At 36.6% G+C, this 16,565-nt stretch overlaps 1 protein-coding gene across 1 annotated transcript in view; it reads left to right on the forward strand.

Moving 5' to 3' along the window:
* The window catches only part of cdk6 (cyclin dependent kinase 6), an 81,718-nt gene extending 68,341 nt beyond the window's left edge, over positions 1 to 13,377 (forward strand). Inside the window, exons 6-8 of the mRNA XM_056480289.1 lie at positions 9,572 to 9,622; positions 9,738 to 9,873; positions 11,741 to 13,377. Coding sequence (XP_056336264.1) covers positions 9,572 to 9,622; positions 9,738 to 9,873; positions 11,741 to 11,890 — 337 coding nt within the window. The 3' untranslated portion in view covers positions 11,891 to 13,377. The remainder of the gene's footprint in view (positions 1 to 9,571; positions 9,623 to 9,737; positions 9,874 to 11,740) is intronic.
* The last annotated feature ends 3,188 nt before the right edge of the window (positions 13,378 to 16,565 follow it).

Consider the following 16,565-nt stretch of genomic DNA (forward strand, 5'->3'; position numbering starts at 1 on the left):
CTTTCAGATCCCTGTTTAAACTCTCACAACCTAAAGCTGCTCTCACAGACACACATGGAGTCTTATTTTGGTGTCCAATAAAAAAAAAAAAACAAGCTGTAAATTACTGTACTTCATTATTTTTTCAAGGTTAATACATGAACTTTTTGAAGTATTAGCATCTATGTTGTCAAGATTTTTTTAAACACATTTCTAAACATAACAGTTTTAATAACTCATTTGTAATAACTGTAAACTGTTTTATATTATAATTGACAGTAAATAATATTTGACTAGATATTTTTCAAGACACTTCTATACAGCTTAAAGTGACATTTAAAGGCTTAACTAGGTTAATTAGATTAACTAGGCAGGATAGGGTAATTAGGCAAGTTTGACAAACAATGGTTTGTTCTGTTGACAGACTGTCTGAAATCTAGCTTAAAGGGGCTAATAATTTTGAGCTTAAAATGGTTTTTAAAAATTAAAAACTGCTTTTATTCCAGCCAAAATAAAACAAAGAAGACTTTCTCCAGAAGAAAAAACATTATCAGACATACTGTGAAAATTTCCTTGCTCTGTTAAACATTATTTGGGAAATATATATATATATATATATATATATATATATATATATATATATATATATATATATATATATATATATATATATATATATATATATATATATATATATATATATATATATATATTAGGGGTGTGAACCTACACTGGTCTCATGGTTCGGTTACGATTATCATGCCATCGATTCGGTTCAATTCCATATCTCAGTGCATCACGGTGCATTGACGATGCTTTCCACACATTAGATTTGTTCTTCACAGATTTTTTCTTTTCTTTGTCGGCCTTTTAATTTAATAAATGTGTATTTTTGGAGCTTTGGTGTTGCCGCCTTTGATGAATATTTCATTTGCACCTTTTGCGGTTTTTGGCTGAGCACCCAGTTAAGAGGGATGTGCGTACTTTTGTACAGTTTTTCATTCTTCACAACACAAGGAATTTTTTTTTTATTAAAATCTATAAATATGTTGGTGCCAATAGCCTAGTGGTACTGTGAGCCCACATATAGTACCGACGTGCTCACGGCGACCCGAGTTCGATTCTCTGCTCGAGGTCCTTTGCCGATCCTTCCCCTCTCTGCTCCCAATGGTTTCCTGTCCATAGTCTCCACTGTCCCATCATAATAAAGGTGAAAACCCCCTAAAAAAATAAAAAATCTATAAATATTTTAATATTTATATATTGTTGGCTTGTGAAAAGCTTGTGAAAACAAAAAAACATAGCAAAAGTTAATGCTTTTATAGTAGGTTATTTATTAAGAAATGTAGCCTACTGTATATGACATGGGCCTGTTGGTTAGAACATTTCTGGTTTGCAAGTAGGATTTTTTTCATTTCCTAATAAATAATAAATATTAAATTTCATTTCTTAATAAATAGCCTCATTATTTATTTACTTATATGATTTATATATGAGAGTAGGTGATTTTATGTTTTAGAATAGAATATGGAATGTTTTCAATAATATTTGTAAAGGAAACACAGGCCCTATATGTGATATTTACATATATTTCAATTAATATGGAAAACAAGAGCATGTTTTTACCAAAACTAATATTGGATTTTTCTTTTTAAATGCATGTGGGTGTAAAACAATATAATTTGCACAAAGAAATTATGATGTTCTTCTCTAAAGAAGTTGTTACAACCCCGTTTAGAGCATTATTATGGCTGTTTTACGTTATAACTTAAGTGGTTCAAATGATGGATCTGCGACAGAGAAACTACAGGTTTTGGGAAACACTAGTCACTACATCGTTCTTTTGCTATATGATGCATCGTACTATGATAGTTTAGCCGCGAGTTATATCGGTGATTGGGAAGCGCACCCCAGTACCGGTCTGCGGCCCGGTGGTTGGCTGCATAATGCAATTCAAAATCATACGTAAATGGGGGAAAATAAAAACATGAATTACAAAACAGGGAAAGCTGCTAATTTACAGATATTTTTTATTAGGTGATTGTGAATATACTGAACCGTTAAACAATATATAGTCACTAATTTAGTGAACTTGATGTTTCATGTTCGTTTTACTGAACGTATTAAATAACCTTACTTAAGCATAAGCATAAAATAATAATCATTTTGCACCACCTTTTCCCACATTTCTATCATGCACTCTCTCGATCACGGGTTTTCCAGCCACCCAGTTTTCACAGATGGAGATACAGATGCATTCCAGAGGTGGCACAGGAGGAATGTGATGGAGACGCTGGCACTGAGCGTGACTCCACTGCATGTACTGGCCTGGTGTGCACCACGTTTATACCCACTCACTCCGGCATAATGTCTGTCTTGTTACAAAAAAAGCCACTAATTCATTCAGACTAACAAGTAGCCCAAGGGAAGGCAGAATGTGTTCTAGCGTTTTTCAGCCATACTTGTTTTGGCATGACACTGCTTTAGGCAAGATCTTTTTCTCCCCCTTTTGCTGTTAGGAAATAGAATGGCTTTTGTGTGATTTAACTACTCGCGACTGACTCTGCCTTTGAAGGTTGGAAAACACGATAATGGCAATTTTCTTCTTAACGAGTGGGTTGAAAGTGAAAGGGAGAGCATGAGCATCTCACCTGAGAAGAATGTTCTGCATCTTAATTACTCTGTATGTATGAGTCTGAGTCAGTGAAGATTAAAGATGGTGTATAAAATGTCATTTTCCCAATTCAATTTGTTTTCTGACACTTGCGAGTTTGTTAGTTGCAATGGCAAAGTGTGAAATGTAAACTCAAAAGTTTGATTTGATAACTTTACTTGAAGGGGTGTTCATAAAGGCAGATTTATACTTCTGCATCAAGCGCATGCGTATGGTCCGGCGCAGCCTTCGTGCAATCGCATAGTCTTCGCCGTGGCCGATGCTGACATGCATCTCTTAAAAAATGTAACTACACGTGATTGGTCAGTTTGGTAGCAGTCACGAGCGTGGGTGCTGCTGAGAGCTGTGAGCCCGATGAAGCGATTCTTTACAAGTGTAGAGTCCTGTAAAAGAGCAACAGATGGAAACTTTTGTTTTGTGTTTACCTTATGGTTAACGTTTTTGTATGTGTGCCGCTTTCAGCCTCCAAATGAGCAAGTTTTAGCTACTTGTAGAGTTCAGAATAAACAAAATACCCACAAAGAAACTCAACACAGAGAAACAATAAAACCTACTGATTCAGAAGTGTTATTCCAGAGCAACACAAACAGCATGCAGGAGTTAAAATGCATGACTACGCGCAAGGCAGGCGCCATGGGTCACGCCGATCACTCAACGCAGAAGTAAAAATCAGCCTTAAGATGAATGTTCTGCATCTTAATTACTGCGTATGTACTAGTCTGAGTCAGTGGAGATGAAAGTTCTCACAATTGCGAGTTTGTTAGTTGTAATGGAAAATTGTCAATTGTGAAATGTAAACTCAAAAGTTTAATTTGGTAACTTTACTTGAAGGGGTGTTTATAACACTGTCATCAAACCTTACAATCACAACATATCCATAGACTGTAAAAAAAAACATGGACGTAGTATATGTGACATCAGCCATAGCGCAAATTAAGCTACAAGTGGGCATGGCCAATCGTTGCCATTTTGTATGTGCTTCATCACGACGACTGGTGATAACCAAAAAGGTTATCCAGCCTTCTATTGTTCAATTTTGGTGAGCATGTTCGAATTGTAGCCTCAGTTTCCTGTTCTTAGCTGACAGGAGTGGCCCCCAGTGTGGTTTTCTGCTGCTGTAGCCCATCCGCCTCAAGGTTGGACGTGTTGTGCATTCAGAGATGCTCTTCTGCATACCTCGGCTGTAACGAGTGGTTATTTTAGTTAGTTACTGTTGCCTTTCTATAAGCTTGAACCAGTCTGGCCATTCTCCTCTAGTCTCTGGTGATATTTTCTCTTTTTCTGATCATTCTCTGTTAACCCTAGAAATGGTTGTGTGTGAAAATCCCAAAAGATCAGCAGTTTCTGAAATAGTCAGACCAGCCCGTCTGGCACCAACAACCATGCTATGTTCAAAGTCACTTAAATCACCTTTCTTCCCCATTCTGATGCTCCGTTTGAAAGAAATCAGTTATTAGAAAAGAGTTATTAAAACTTTTATGTTTAGAAATGTGTTGAAACATCTCTCTGTTAAACAGAAACTGGGGAAAATATACAGGGTGGCTAATAATTCTGACTTCAACTGGATATATAGGAGGAAATCTTTCATTGTAATTTTAAGTTAATTTCAAGTTTTAAGTCTCATGGTTTCTTTTTTGTTCCCTAAATTCTTTTTATACTTAGCAAATTTGTAATTTTTCCTCTTGATTTGTGAGTTAAAAATCATTATATAAATCAGAAATTTAAACTCTGTTTTGCAGGCGGGGGATTTAAGTGTGAAACATAGTCACAATTAGTTTCTTTTAAAAACCTTTGATGCACACAGAACTTTCTAGGAACAGCATCACATTTTTTAAGAGAAATATGTAGACTTTTGTCAGAGTGCTTTTCACTAGTATTCCTGAAATTAAGTGTTTAAGCTTTTAACTTGTCATGCAGTAATGGAGGCATGAGGAAACTGACTGCACGTGTTCAGATCTCGCCTTTTGTCTGATTACAGTTGCATCAAATTGACAGTGTGGATTAACGGAAAGACACTTAGCGGCTTATTATGGTCTTGCAGTGACATCTGGTGGTGAACTAAGGAACAAGCGGCAGTTTTATAAAATTATCATTAGTTGATACTTTGCACAGATCTTCAATAGTTAACATTTGAAGTGGATCAAAAAAGTACTTTACAATCATTCTAAGATGATTAGGTTGTTCAATAGCTTTAGAAAACTTTGATGAGAGGTTTTGATCCACTTCAAATTTTGATTACTGTATATTAAGGAAAATGCAGATCAAATTCATGCTGCTGTCAATGTTTGGTGTTTCATAAATTATTATTTTTGGCTAAAATGTGAAAGGTACACTTTTAAGTGTTTCTTTCAGAGCACTTTAGCTGTTTGTGTTTGTAGAATTCAGTCACAAAACACATTTCTTATAGGCAGCTTTCTTAAAATGTGTTATTTGAGCTGTAAATCTCCACCTCAGCAACACTTAACTTTTATTAACTTATTTTTTTTATTATTAACAATACGACGTGTTCATATAAATGCCACATTATTCACATAATTTGGCTGATTTTATCCAACATATATACAGTACTCTCACCGGCCACTTTATTAGGTACATCTTACTTGTATCAGATTGGACTCCCTTTTGCCTTCAAAACTGCCTTAATCCTTTGTGTCATAGATTTAACAAGGTACTGGAAATATTCCTCAGAGATTTTGGTCCATATTGACATGATAGCATCATGTAGTTGCTGCAGATTTGTCGGTTGCACATCCACCACATCCCAAAGCGCTATTGGATCGAGATCTGGTGACTGAGGAGGTAATTTGAGTACAGTGAACTCAAAAGTGTGCCACCAAAATATCCCCCACACCATTACACCACCCCCACCAGCCTGAACCGTTGATACAAGGCCGGATGGATCCATGCCTTTATGTTGTTGATGCCAAATTCTGACCGTACCATCTGAATGTCGCAGCAGAAATCGAGACTCATCAGACCAGGCAACTTTTTTCCAATCTTTGATTGTCCAAATTTGGTGAGCCTGTGTGAATTGTAGCCTCAGTTTCCTGTTTTTAGCTGACAGGAGTGGCACCCGATATGATCTTCTGCTGCTGTAGTCCATCTGCCTCACGGTTAGACGGAATTTACTGTTGCCTTTCTATCAACTCGAACCAGTCTGGCCATTCCTCTCTGACCTCTGGTATCAACAAGGCATTTGCACCAACAGAACTGCCACTCACTGGATATTTTCTCTTTTTTCGGACCATTATCTGTAAACCCTAGAGATGGTTGTGCGTGAAAATCCCAGTAGATCAGCAGTTTCTGATATACTCAGACCAGCCTGTCTGGCACCAACAACCATGCCACGTTCAAAGTCTCTTAAATCACCTTTCTTCCACATTCTGATGCTCGGTTTGAACTGCAGCAGATCGTCTTGACCAAGTCTACATGCCTAAATGCATTGAGTTGCTGCCATGTGATTGGTGGATTTAAAATTTGCGTTATCGAGCAGTTGGAAAGGTGTACCTAATAAAGTGGCCAGTGTGTGTGTTATATTATTCTGAATTATGAAGTAATAAAAAGAGATTCCAAAATCTCATCTTTGACTCTAATATGCCAAAAAAATAAATAAACAAGAACTTTGAACCTAACAATCTGATCATGATTGCTGAAATACATGCAAATGAGAACATATTAAATCAAATTGTTCCTCATTTGCATGTTTGCATTTATATGAGCAAACAAAATACAAAACATGATGACTATTAAAATTGATTTCTTCAGTTTGCATTTATTTTACAATACATTTAATACAAGGGAACAGAACGAGCATACTGTAATACATGGATTAAAACTGATATCTCCAGCCTCCAGTGTGGTGTGTCTAATGCGCTTCTGCTGTGTAGCTCAGCTCATGTTTGCTGTATGGAAAGCGAAAGCAGATTTTCTCTCATTCTCTCTTTGAGTCAGTATGTGTGTTTTTGGAAACTGACTCTGTGCTTGTGGCTCCTGGTATTTGTGTTCATGCCAAGGGAAGCAGCGTCCGCCTACGGGTGTCCTGACTGGCCCGAAGCCACAGGCGGGTGGACTGAAAAAGCCCTCAGATCTTCTGGGCTTCAGGCTGGCCAGGAAACAACGCATATACAGTGCACCAATGTCTGTTATGTGACTGCAAGGGCCCTTATTTGTACAGTGGAGCCTATGAGGATTTTTTTTCTCCTTGCCTTCTTTGGGACAGGCCAGAGACTGTTCAGCATTATTGCAGAATTAGGAGCTTGATTCTGAACACACAGGCTTTGTTTTGTGAATATGCATGCCTGTATTAAAGGGTACCTATGAGGAAAATCAACTTTTGTAAGCTGTTTGGACAGAACAGTGTGTAGGTACTGTATAGTGTGTCCACTGTCATATTGGAGTGATATAAACAGAACAAGTCTCTTAAATGTAAATTTCCTGATGTTAAAACAGGATCCAAATCCCAGTGATTTTGAGGCCCACCATAGGACATAGGAGTGCGCTTTCCCCGCCCACCGAATTGATTGAGGCGCCATGTTTGTATAATAACATGTATACACGTCCACAGAACATTATTGTTTGCAAAGAAACTGAGATTATTTGTTCCAACTCTCTGTGATTTGTATAAGTTTTATAAGTTGAAAACGTTTTTAAAATGGAGCATGTAAGTAATAAAGACAGTAAAATCATCATGGAATTCTTAACCGATATAATCACCCATATTATTGTGAGATAATTGTGAGACTCATCATTTCAGGAAGGCTTGAATTAACTCCACCACAAATACATGAATGACTAATGAGCTGTATTTCAGCTTTATCCCAGTCTGTCTCTATCACTAGCTGCTGTTTATCTGACGTAACGCATGAGATGCAGACATGCACGTCAGTTCAGTGGGCAGGGAGGAGCAGCTCATTTGCATTTAATGTCACAGGCTACACAAACAGCTACACTGTACTCGGACACCAAATGTGCAGATTCTGAGGCTATAATAAATTATCGGATTAGTATTTTGAGCTGAAACTTTACAGACACATTGTGGAGACAACAAAGGCTTATCTTACATCTTGTAAAAGGGGTAAAATAGGTGCCCCTTGAGTCTTGCATAGACTCAAAAAATTACTTTTGCTGCTTGATCAAATTACTTAAAATGAGCTGAAACAACACAAATCTTAAAGTTTCTTTTGGGGGGGGGGGGGGGGGGAAACCTTCAATGTTTTGTGTTCAACCCACTTAAATTTGTGAAACAAAAACAAAAAACGATTAGGTTAACTTAATAGATTTGTGTTGGGAGAACAAAGAAACTGTGTAGAAACTTACATTTTATTTACATTTACATTTAGCAGACGCTTTTATCCAAAGCGACTTACAAATGAGGACAAGGAAGCAATTTACACAACTATAAGAGCAGCAGTGAACAAGTGCTATAGACAAGTTTCAGGTGTGTAAAGTCTAAGAAGCAAAGCATTAGTAATGTTTTTTTTTTTGAGAGAGAGAGAGAGAGAGAGAGTACAGTTAGTGGTATAGCCAGAGAGGCAGTTACAGATTAGGAAGGAAAGTGGAGACTAAACAGTTGAGTTTTTAGTCGTTTCTTGAAGACAGCAAGTGACTCGGCTGTTCTGATGTAGTTAGGGAGTTCATTCCACCAACTGGGCAGATTGAATGCAAGAGTTCGGGAAAGTGATTTCTTCCCTCTAAGGGATGAAACAAGGAGGCGACGTTCATTCACAGAACGCAAGTTTCTGGAGGGCACATAAATCTGCAGAGGTGAGAGCAGATACGAAGGAGCAAAGACAGAGGTCGCTTTGTAAGCAAACATCAGAGCTTTGAATTTGATGCGAGCAGCAACTGGCAGCCAGTGCAAACGGGTGAGTAGCGGAGTGACATGTGCTCTTTTGGGTTCATCAAAGACCACTCGTGCTGCTGCGTTCTGAAGCAGCTGAAGAAGTTTGATAGAATTAGCTGGAAGCCCGGCTAGTAGAGAGTTGCAATAGTCCAGTTTGGAGAGGACAAGAGCTTGAACAATGAGTTGAGCTGTATGTTCAGATAGGAAGGGTTGGACGGTGAATGGTAGTTTAGTGTGTGTGTTTGTTTTAGTTTAATTTCATTCACTCGTTCATTTTCTTTTCGGCTTAGTCCCTTTATTAATCTGGGGTCGCCACAGCGGAATGATTCGCCAACTTATCCAGCATATGTTTTACGCAGCGAATGCCCTTCCAGCTGCAACTCATCTCTGGGAAACATTCATACACACTCATTCACACACATACACTACGGACAATTTAGCTTACCCAATTCACCTATACCACATGTGTTTGGACTGTGGGGGAAACTGAAGCACCCGGAGGAAACCCACACAAACAGGGAGAACATGCAAACTCCACACAGAAATGCCAACTGGCCCAGCCAAGGCTCAAAACAGCGACCTTCTTGCTGTGAGGCGACAGCACTACCTACTGCGCCACCGCGTCGCCTTCTAGTTTAATTTCAGTTTTATTTAAAGTCAACTTAATTTTAATTTAATTTGGATATTTTAATAATTATATTTTTTATATTTTAGCCTGTTAATTTCAGTTTTGTTTGATATATATTTTATATATCAAAATATTTTATTTTGCTTCATTTAGTTTCATGTTTTTAATTTCATAAGTATTTATATATAATGTATTTCAGTTAGTCTTTTTTTCTTATTTTGTCTGTTCATAATTATTTTAGTTATATTTCATAATAATTCATAATTTTTTCTCAATTATTAATTCATAATAATTCATCTTAATTATTTGTGCTGTTGTACTTTTATTGTTAATGTTTTTTACTTTTTTCCCTCAGTATTATGCTTGATGTAGCATTTTGGCTGTAAAGAAAGCACAGTATAAATTAAATGCATTGTTGTTAATTATCATTATTATTTTTATTCTCCAGCCCTCTTTTCCGTGGGAACTCTGATGTTGATCAGCTAGGCAAGATTTTTGAGTAAGTGCTGTTTAATGACTGTTTTCAGATGTGTCTGTTGTGTTATGTTATGTTATGCTATGTTATGTTATGTTGAAGATGACACCAGCTGATTGTATTGCTCTTGTTGCGTCAGTGTGGTGGGCGTCCCGTCTCCAGAGGACTGGCCCCAGGAGGTGGGTTTGCCCCAGAGTGCCTTCTCTCCTCGCCCTGCACAACCCATAGAGGACCTGGTGCCGGACATGGACGAGCTCGGCAAATCACTCCTACTTGTGAGTCCATATGAATGTTATATCTAAAAATGCTTGACAATATTTGTAGATGATCATCATATTACTCACAGAGAGTCTTTTATGATTGAATAAAGGTTTTAAAAATATGTCAAATAAATTGTGCTGTAAGCCAAGTGAATATTTTTGTTATTTTATTTTAGGCAGTTATGCCTTCAAATGGGTAGTATTTTATTTTTTATTTTAATTTATCCAGTTATGCCTTTAAAAGGTCAGTATTTTATTTTTTATTTTAATAAATTTTAATTTATCCAGTTATGCCGTCAAAAGTATAGTATTTTATTTATTTATTTATTTTATTTTTTAACCTAATTTAATTTACTTTTATGCAGTTATGCCTTCAAAAGAATAGTATTTTATTTTTTTCATATCATTTTATTTGATTTTATTTTTTGCTTTTATGCCTTCAAAAGAATAGTATTTTATTTATTTATTTTATTTTTTTATTTAATTTAATTTTATGCAGTTATGCAATAGTATTTTTTTTTATTTTATTTAATTTTAATTTATCCAGTTTTGCCTTCAAAATGATAGTATTTTATTTTTTTCATATCATTTTATTTTATTTTATTTTTTGCTTTTATGCCTTCAAAAGGATAGTATTTTATTTATTTATTTGATTTAATTAATTAAATTTTATGCAGTTATGCCTTCAAAAAGATAGTATTTTATTTATTTATTATTTTATTTTTTATTTAATTTAATTTTATGCAGTTATGCCTTCAAAAAGATAGTATTTTATTTATTTATTATTTTATTTTTTATTTAATTTAATTTTATGCAGTTATGCCTTCAAAAGGATAGTATTTTATTTATTTTTTATTTTATTTTTTATTTAATTTAATTTTATGCTTTTATGCCTTCAGAAGGATAGTATTTTATTTATTTATTTTATTTATTTAATTTAATTTTATGCAGTTATGCCTTCAAAAGGATAGTATTTTATTTATTTTTTATTTAATTTAATTTTATGCTTTTATGCCTTCAGAAGGATAGTATTTTATTTATTTATTTTATTTAATTAATTTTATTTTATGCAGTTATGCCTTCAAAAGGATAGTATTTTATTTATTTTTTATTTTATTTTATTTTTTATTTTATTTTATTTTATGCAGTTATGCCTTCAGAAGGATAGTATTTTATTTATTTTTTATTTTATTTTTTATTTTATTTTATTTTATGCAGTTATGCCTTCAAAAGGATAGTATTTTATATAATTTAATTAAAAAAATTTTTTTTTTTAATTTCATGCAGTTATGCCATAAAAGTGGTAGTGTTTTATTTGATTATTTTATTAAATTTTCTATTTAATGTTATACACTTATGCATTAAAAAGGTTAGAATTTTATTTATTTATTTTATTTTATGCAGTAATGCCTTAAAAGGGCTAGTATTTAAAATGCAGTGCAGCTATGCCTTCAAAACTGTAGCATTTTATTTTATTTATTTTTTATTTTATGCACTGCAGTTATGTATTCAAAAAGTTGGTATTGTATTTTTATTTTTTTATGCAGAAATGCCTTAAAAAGGGTTGTATTCTTTCACACAATGCAATGCAGTTATGCCTTCAAAAGGGTAGTGTTTTTATTTTAATTTTAAAATATAAATTCTCTGTATGCTGTGAATCTATAGGTAGCTTCTACAAAGCATTAAAAGGACAATATTTGTCACAAAACACACACAATTTGTGCTGCTTAAAAAGAAAATGCTTCTCATCACACTTAATACTGTAATTTCACACAAGACATTAAACCAACAACTACAATAATATCCTAACCAATAAATGACCTTTTTCAGAAATATCCCATGGCATACTCATTTATTCTTCTCTTCTTCCCTCAATACACAGAGTTTCCTGTCCTTCAACCCCTCCAGAAGGATATCAGCTTACGATGCACTGTCTCACATGTACTTCCAGAGTCTGGACAGCACCAGCAAGAGTCTGTACGCTCAGCCTTTCCCCAGCAAAAAGCCCTCCCTGGAGGAGAGAGCCGCCTGAAACACCTGCCGCCACACAAACAAACTCGTCTTCCACAGCAAAACACCGTCACATGCTGCTTTCAACAAAACACCATTGCAAAAAAAAATCGGTCCGTCAGGTTTTCCTTTCGCCCTCACTACTGCCACCCAATCAGATGCTGCCAACTAATCATCCCCACAGGATCAGAAGCTGCTCGTCTGGGCTTTTTTTCAGTTCATGACACTGCCAGAGATCGTCTGTTCGCATGAACACAAGTCTACATGTACAGAGTCTTAGCAGCACATCACTGCCATGAAAACGGATTTAACATGGGACCCAATCAGGATTGAGGAATTACGTGCAGAACGGCAAACTACTGCAAATTCAGGCCCGTTGAACGGAACCTCTTAATATGTAATCGCTTACATTTCACACTTTCGCTGATCAACACGGATTTATGAGGATTTCTGCAGTTTAATACATATTTTAGGGGGTTTTGGGGGGGTTGGAGACTGCATAACTATGAACACGCAGAGTTATAGTGCTTTATTTAATGTTCTGAAGCACTATTTAACACCAATGTTATAGTGTAATTGTTCTTGTATTATTACTATGAATTCCACATCCTGTTCACTTATTTTATAATGTCAGTGTTGATTGTTGACATTTTTATTTGTTGGCTTTTGTCTTAATTTGGTGACACTTTAAAATTGTGGTTCGTTAGTTATAATGTATTTACTAACTTGAACAAACAATGAACAATATGGTTATTACAGTATTTATTCATCTTTGCTAATGCTAGTTAATGAAAATAGTTCTTGTGCTTAACTAATGTTACAACTTCGGAGGCATTAGTAAATGTTGAACTTAATAAATGCTGTATTTATTGTTCATGTTTATGTTTGTGAATGCATTAATATTAACTAATGGACCGTCATTTTAAAATGTCACCCTTAATTTTAGTGAACTTGAAGGTGTAGGTTGTTGTAGAAAACATTGTCGATGTAAACCAAACAGTCTGCACCCTGCCTTCAGGGATTTAGTGCTGAGACCGAGTAGAAAGGATGGTCGTATGTTGACTTTAGGGTTTGCTTTAGAGCAGAAATAAGATGGGTTATAGAAATCTATGTATGAGAGAGTAGTTGAAAGTCTAGTAAAAGTAGCCGTATAGAGTTGGAGAGGGTTATGTTTGGAGGTCAGGTTGTGAGATTTGTTCGAGGCTCGGAGAGTAATGTATTATCCTGTAATTCCAGGTCTTTTATATATAAACACACTATGCTACATCCTTCCATTTCCCATTTCACTTTTAAAGGGTCAGTTCACCCACGAATGAATATTTACTTGCTATTTACTCACCATCAAGGGGTTCTAAATGGAACCACACTTTCTACTAAAGTATTAAAGTAGATATTTTGAAGTAAGCTCAAAACATGTAACCATTGACTTCTGTGGTAGAAAGAAAAACAAATACTATTGAAGTCAGTGGTTACAGGTTTCCAGCTCTTTCAAATATCTACTTTTTTTTGTCAAACAACACTTCACTTTTGTCCATCCACCCCCCCCCCCCCCCCCCCCCCCCCCCCCCCCACCCCTCTTACTTTTGTCTGCGGCTATCCCCGTTTTTCAGTTCTGTCTGCAACTTCCCACCTCTTCAATTTTGTCCACTACTACACTGCCCCCCCCCCCCCCCCCCCTTTACTTTTGTCTGCGGCTATCCCCGTTTTTCAGTTCTGTCTGCAATTACCACCTCTTCAATTTTGTCCAGTACTACACTGCCACCCCCCCCCCCCCTTAATTTTGTCTGCGGCTATCCCTGTTTTTCAGTTCTGTCTGCAACTACCCACCTCTTCAATTTTGTCCACTACTACACTGCCCCCCCCCCCCCTCTTTACTTTTGTCTGCGACTATCACCGTTTTTCAGTTCTGTCTGCAACTTCCCACCTCTTCAATTTTGTCCATTACTACACTGCCACTCCCCCCCCCCCCCCCCCCCACCCACCCCTTACTTTTGTCCGACTATCCTCCGTTTTTCAGTTTCGTTTCCAACTACCCTCTCCCTTCACTTTTTTCCACTACTACACTGCCACTTCCCCTTCACTTTTGTCTGTGACTATTCCCTATTTTTCAGTTTCGTTTGCAACTACCCTCTCCCTTCGCTTTTGTCTGCGACTATCCCCCATTTTTTTGTTTTGTCCGCAGCTATCCCCCTCTTCACTTTTGTCCACTACTACACTGCCCCCCTCTTACTTTTGTCTGCAACTACCCCTCTGCTTTTCATTTTCGTCCGCAACTACCCACCCTTCACCTTTGTCCACTATTACACCGCCACCTCCCCTTTTACTTTTGTCTGTGACTACCCTCTGCATTTCATTTTCATCTGCAACTACCCCCCCTAAATTTTGTCCACTATTACACCCCCCCCCTTTCACTTTTGTCTGTAACTACCCTTCGCTTTTCATTTTTGTCTGCATCTACCCCCCTATACTTTTGTCTCTGACTACCCTTTGCTTTTCAATCTAGTCTACGACTACTCTCTGCATTTCATTTTCATCTGCAACTACCGCCCCTCACTTTTGTCCACTATTACACCGCCACCCCCTCCCCTCCCTTCACTTTTGCCTGTGACTACCCTTCGCTTTTCATTTTCGTCTGCAACTACCCCCCTTCACTTTCGTCCACTACTAAACCCCCCTTTACTTTTGTTTATGACTACCCTCCGCTTTTCATTTTTGTCTGCAACTACCGCCCCCCCCTTCACTTTCATCCACTACTACACTGCCCCGCTCTACACTTTTGTCTGCGACTACGCTACCTTCACTTTCGTCCACTACTACACTGCCACCTCCCTCTTCACTTTTGTTTGCAACTACCCTCCGCTTTTCATTTTCATCTGCAACTACCCCCCTCCTCTTTTGTCTGTGACTACCCCTCCGCTTTTCATTTTTGTTTGCAACTACCCCCTCTTCACTTTTGTCCATTACTACACTGACCATCCCCCCTTGCTTTTGTTTTCAAGTACCCTTCACTTTTCATTATCCTCTGTAACTACCCCTTTTTTCCATGACTCACCCACCACCCCCCGCTCGTCACTTTGGTAACCTTGCCTCCGGCACTGATCTTGGGTGACCTAAAGGTGAATAAATTTAAAGCAAATGTTGATTTTTGGGGGTGAAACTATCTCTTAATTGTCTGCGCAGATCATCACGACACATGTATCAAACTGTATTATCTGCTAGATGGGTCTCTGTAGACCATTAAGTGCCTTTGTGTTTAGCAAATGGTGAAAAAGTGGAGGGAAGGAAGGAAGCTGCTTCAGAAATGTACCTGGTGAAATCAGATAGAAGTTTTTGGATGAGACGTTTTAGACAGCCACTGTAGTACTACAACACATTCACACAGTCAAAGGTACAATTCACCCAAAATGACTTTACAAAAACCTTCATAATGGAAGCCAAAACGCAGCTATGTAAAAATATGAGGAGACCAGCTGAAAATGTCCAGTCCAGATAGTTATCTGTTCGGCTATTTTTTTTATTCTGTAGACCAGTGTTTCTCAACCACATTCCTGGAGGACACCCGCTCTGCACTTTTTCCATGTCTCCTTAATTAAACACACCTGATTCAGATCATCAGCTTGGTAGCAAAGACTGAAAGACATGTAATGGGTGTGACAGACAAAGGAGACATCCAAAACATGCAGTGTTGGTCGTCCACCTGGAACGTGGTTGAGAAACACTGCTGTAAACTACTGATGAATTATTTCCCAAGTTTAAAAAAAAGTCACCCAGAACTTTATTTATTTTTTGCATAAAGACATAAAATGTTCATTTCTTTTTAGACCACAATACCAGTGTTTTACCTTCAATATTTGATGGAATAACAAAAAATTTTTACATCACAATAAATGAAAATATTTAATCTGACCTGTCGTTTTCTGAAAAAAAATTTGCATGACAATATAAAATTTAGGAGAAATATGTTCACACCTAGAGATGCAGCGATTATAGATTTTGGTTGTGCGGTTATAGTCTGAGGAATAATCACGGTTTCACGGTTATCACGATTATTATGCGTTCATTAATTTTAAAACGCAACTAGTTTAGAAAAATCACATGAAAACTCATATTTTAAAGTGTTATTTATTACTGCTCAGTAACCAATTAATACAGCGCAAAATAATAATAAAAAACAAACAATAGTCCATTTCTCTTTGGACTTAAAATCAAGTGAAGAAAGTTTTTGACATGAGTAATAATTTTACACTAAAAATAAATGACAGAACAATGAATGAATGAATGAATAAATAAATAAATAAATAAATAAATAAATAAAAATAAGAATACATAAAAAAATAAGACTAAAATAGTATTTGTCTAATGTAAATCTAAGCTACATATTAGCTAAGTATTTCCCTTTTAAAGAGAACAAATCTAGTCAAAGGCTGCTGAGTTTGTCTGAAAGGCACTTTTGATCAACTATATTATGAACACTCGCGCCATCCTTTCAACTAGGTGCACCTGGAAAGCGTGAGTGCCCCTGTTGCTTGCGCACCGTGTGCACATCGCTGCCAATATGCACACGCAAGCCGCGCGCCTCAATTGGAAATAACGAACTTGTACGTACAAAGGATGGAATATGTGAAAAGCCCTTTTTTAATAGCCTCAACCATAGTTAAAATCAGCCTTTAATCCAGTGTGCGTCTGTATTAGCCTCG

The sequence above is a fragment of the Danio aesculapii genome, chromosome 19, assembly GCF_903798145.1.
Source record: "Danio aesculapii chromosome 19, fDanAes4.1, whole genome shotgun sequence".
NCBI lineage: Eukaryota > Metazoa > Chordata > Actinopteri > Cypriniformes > Danionidae > Danio > Danio aesculapii.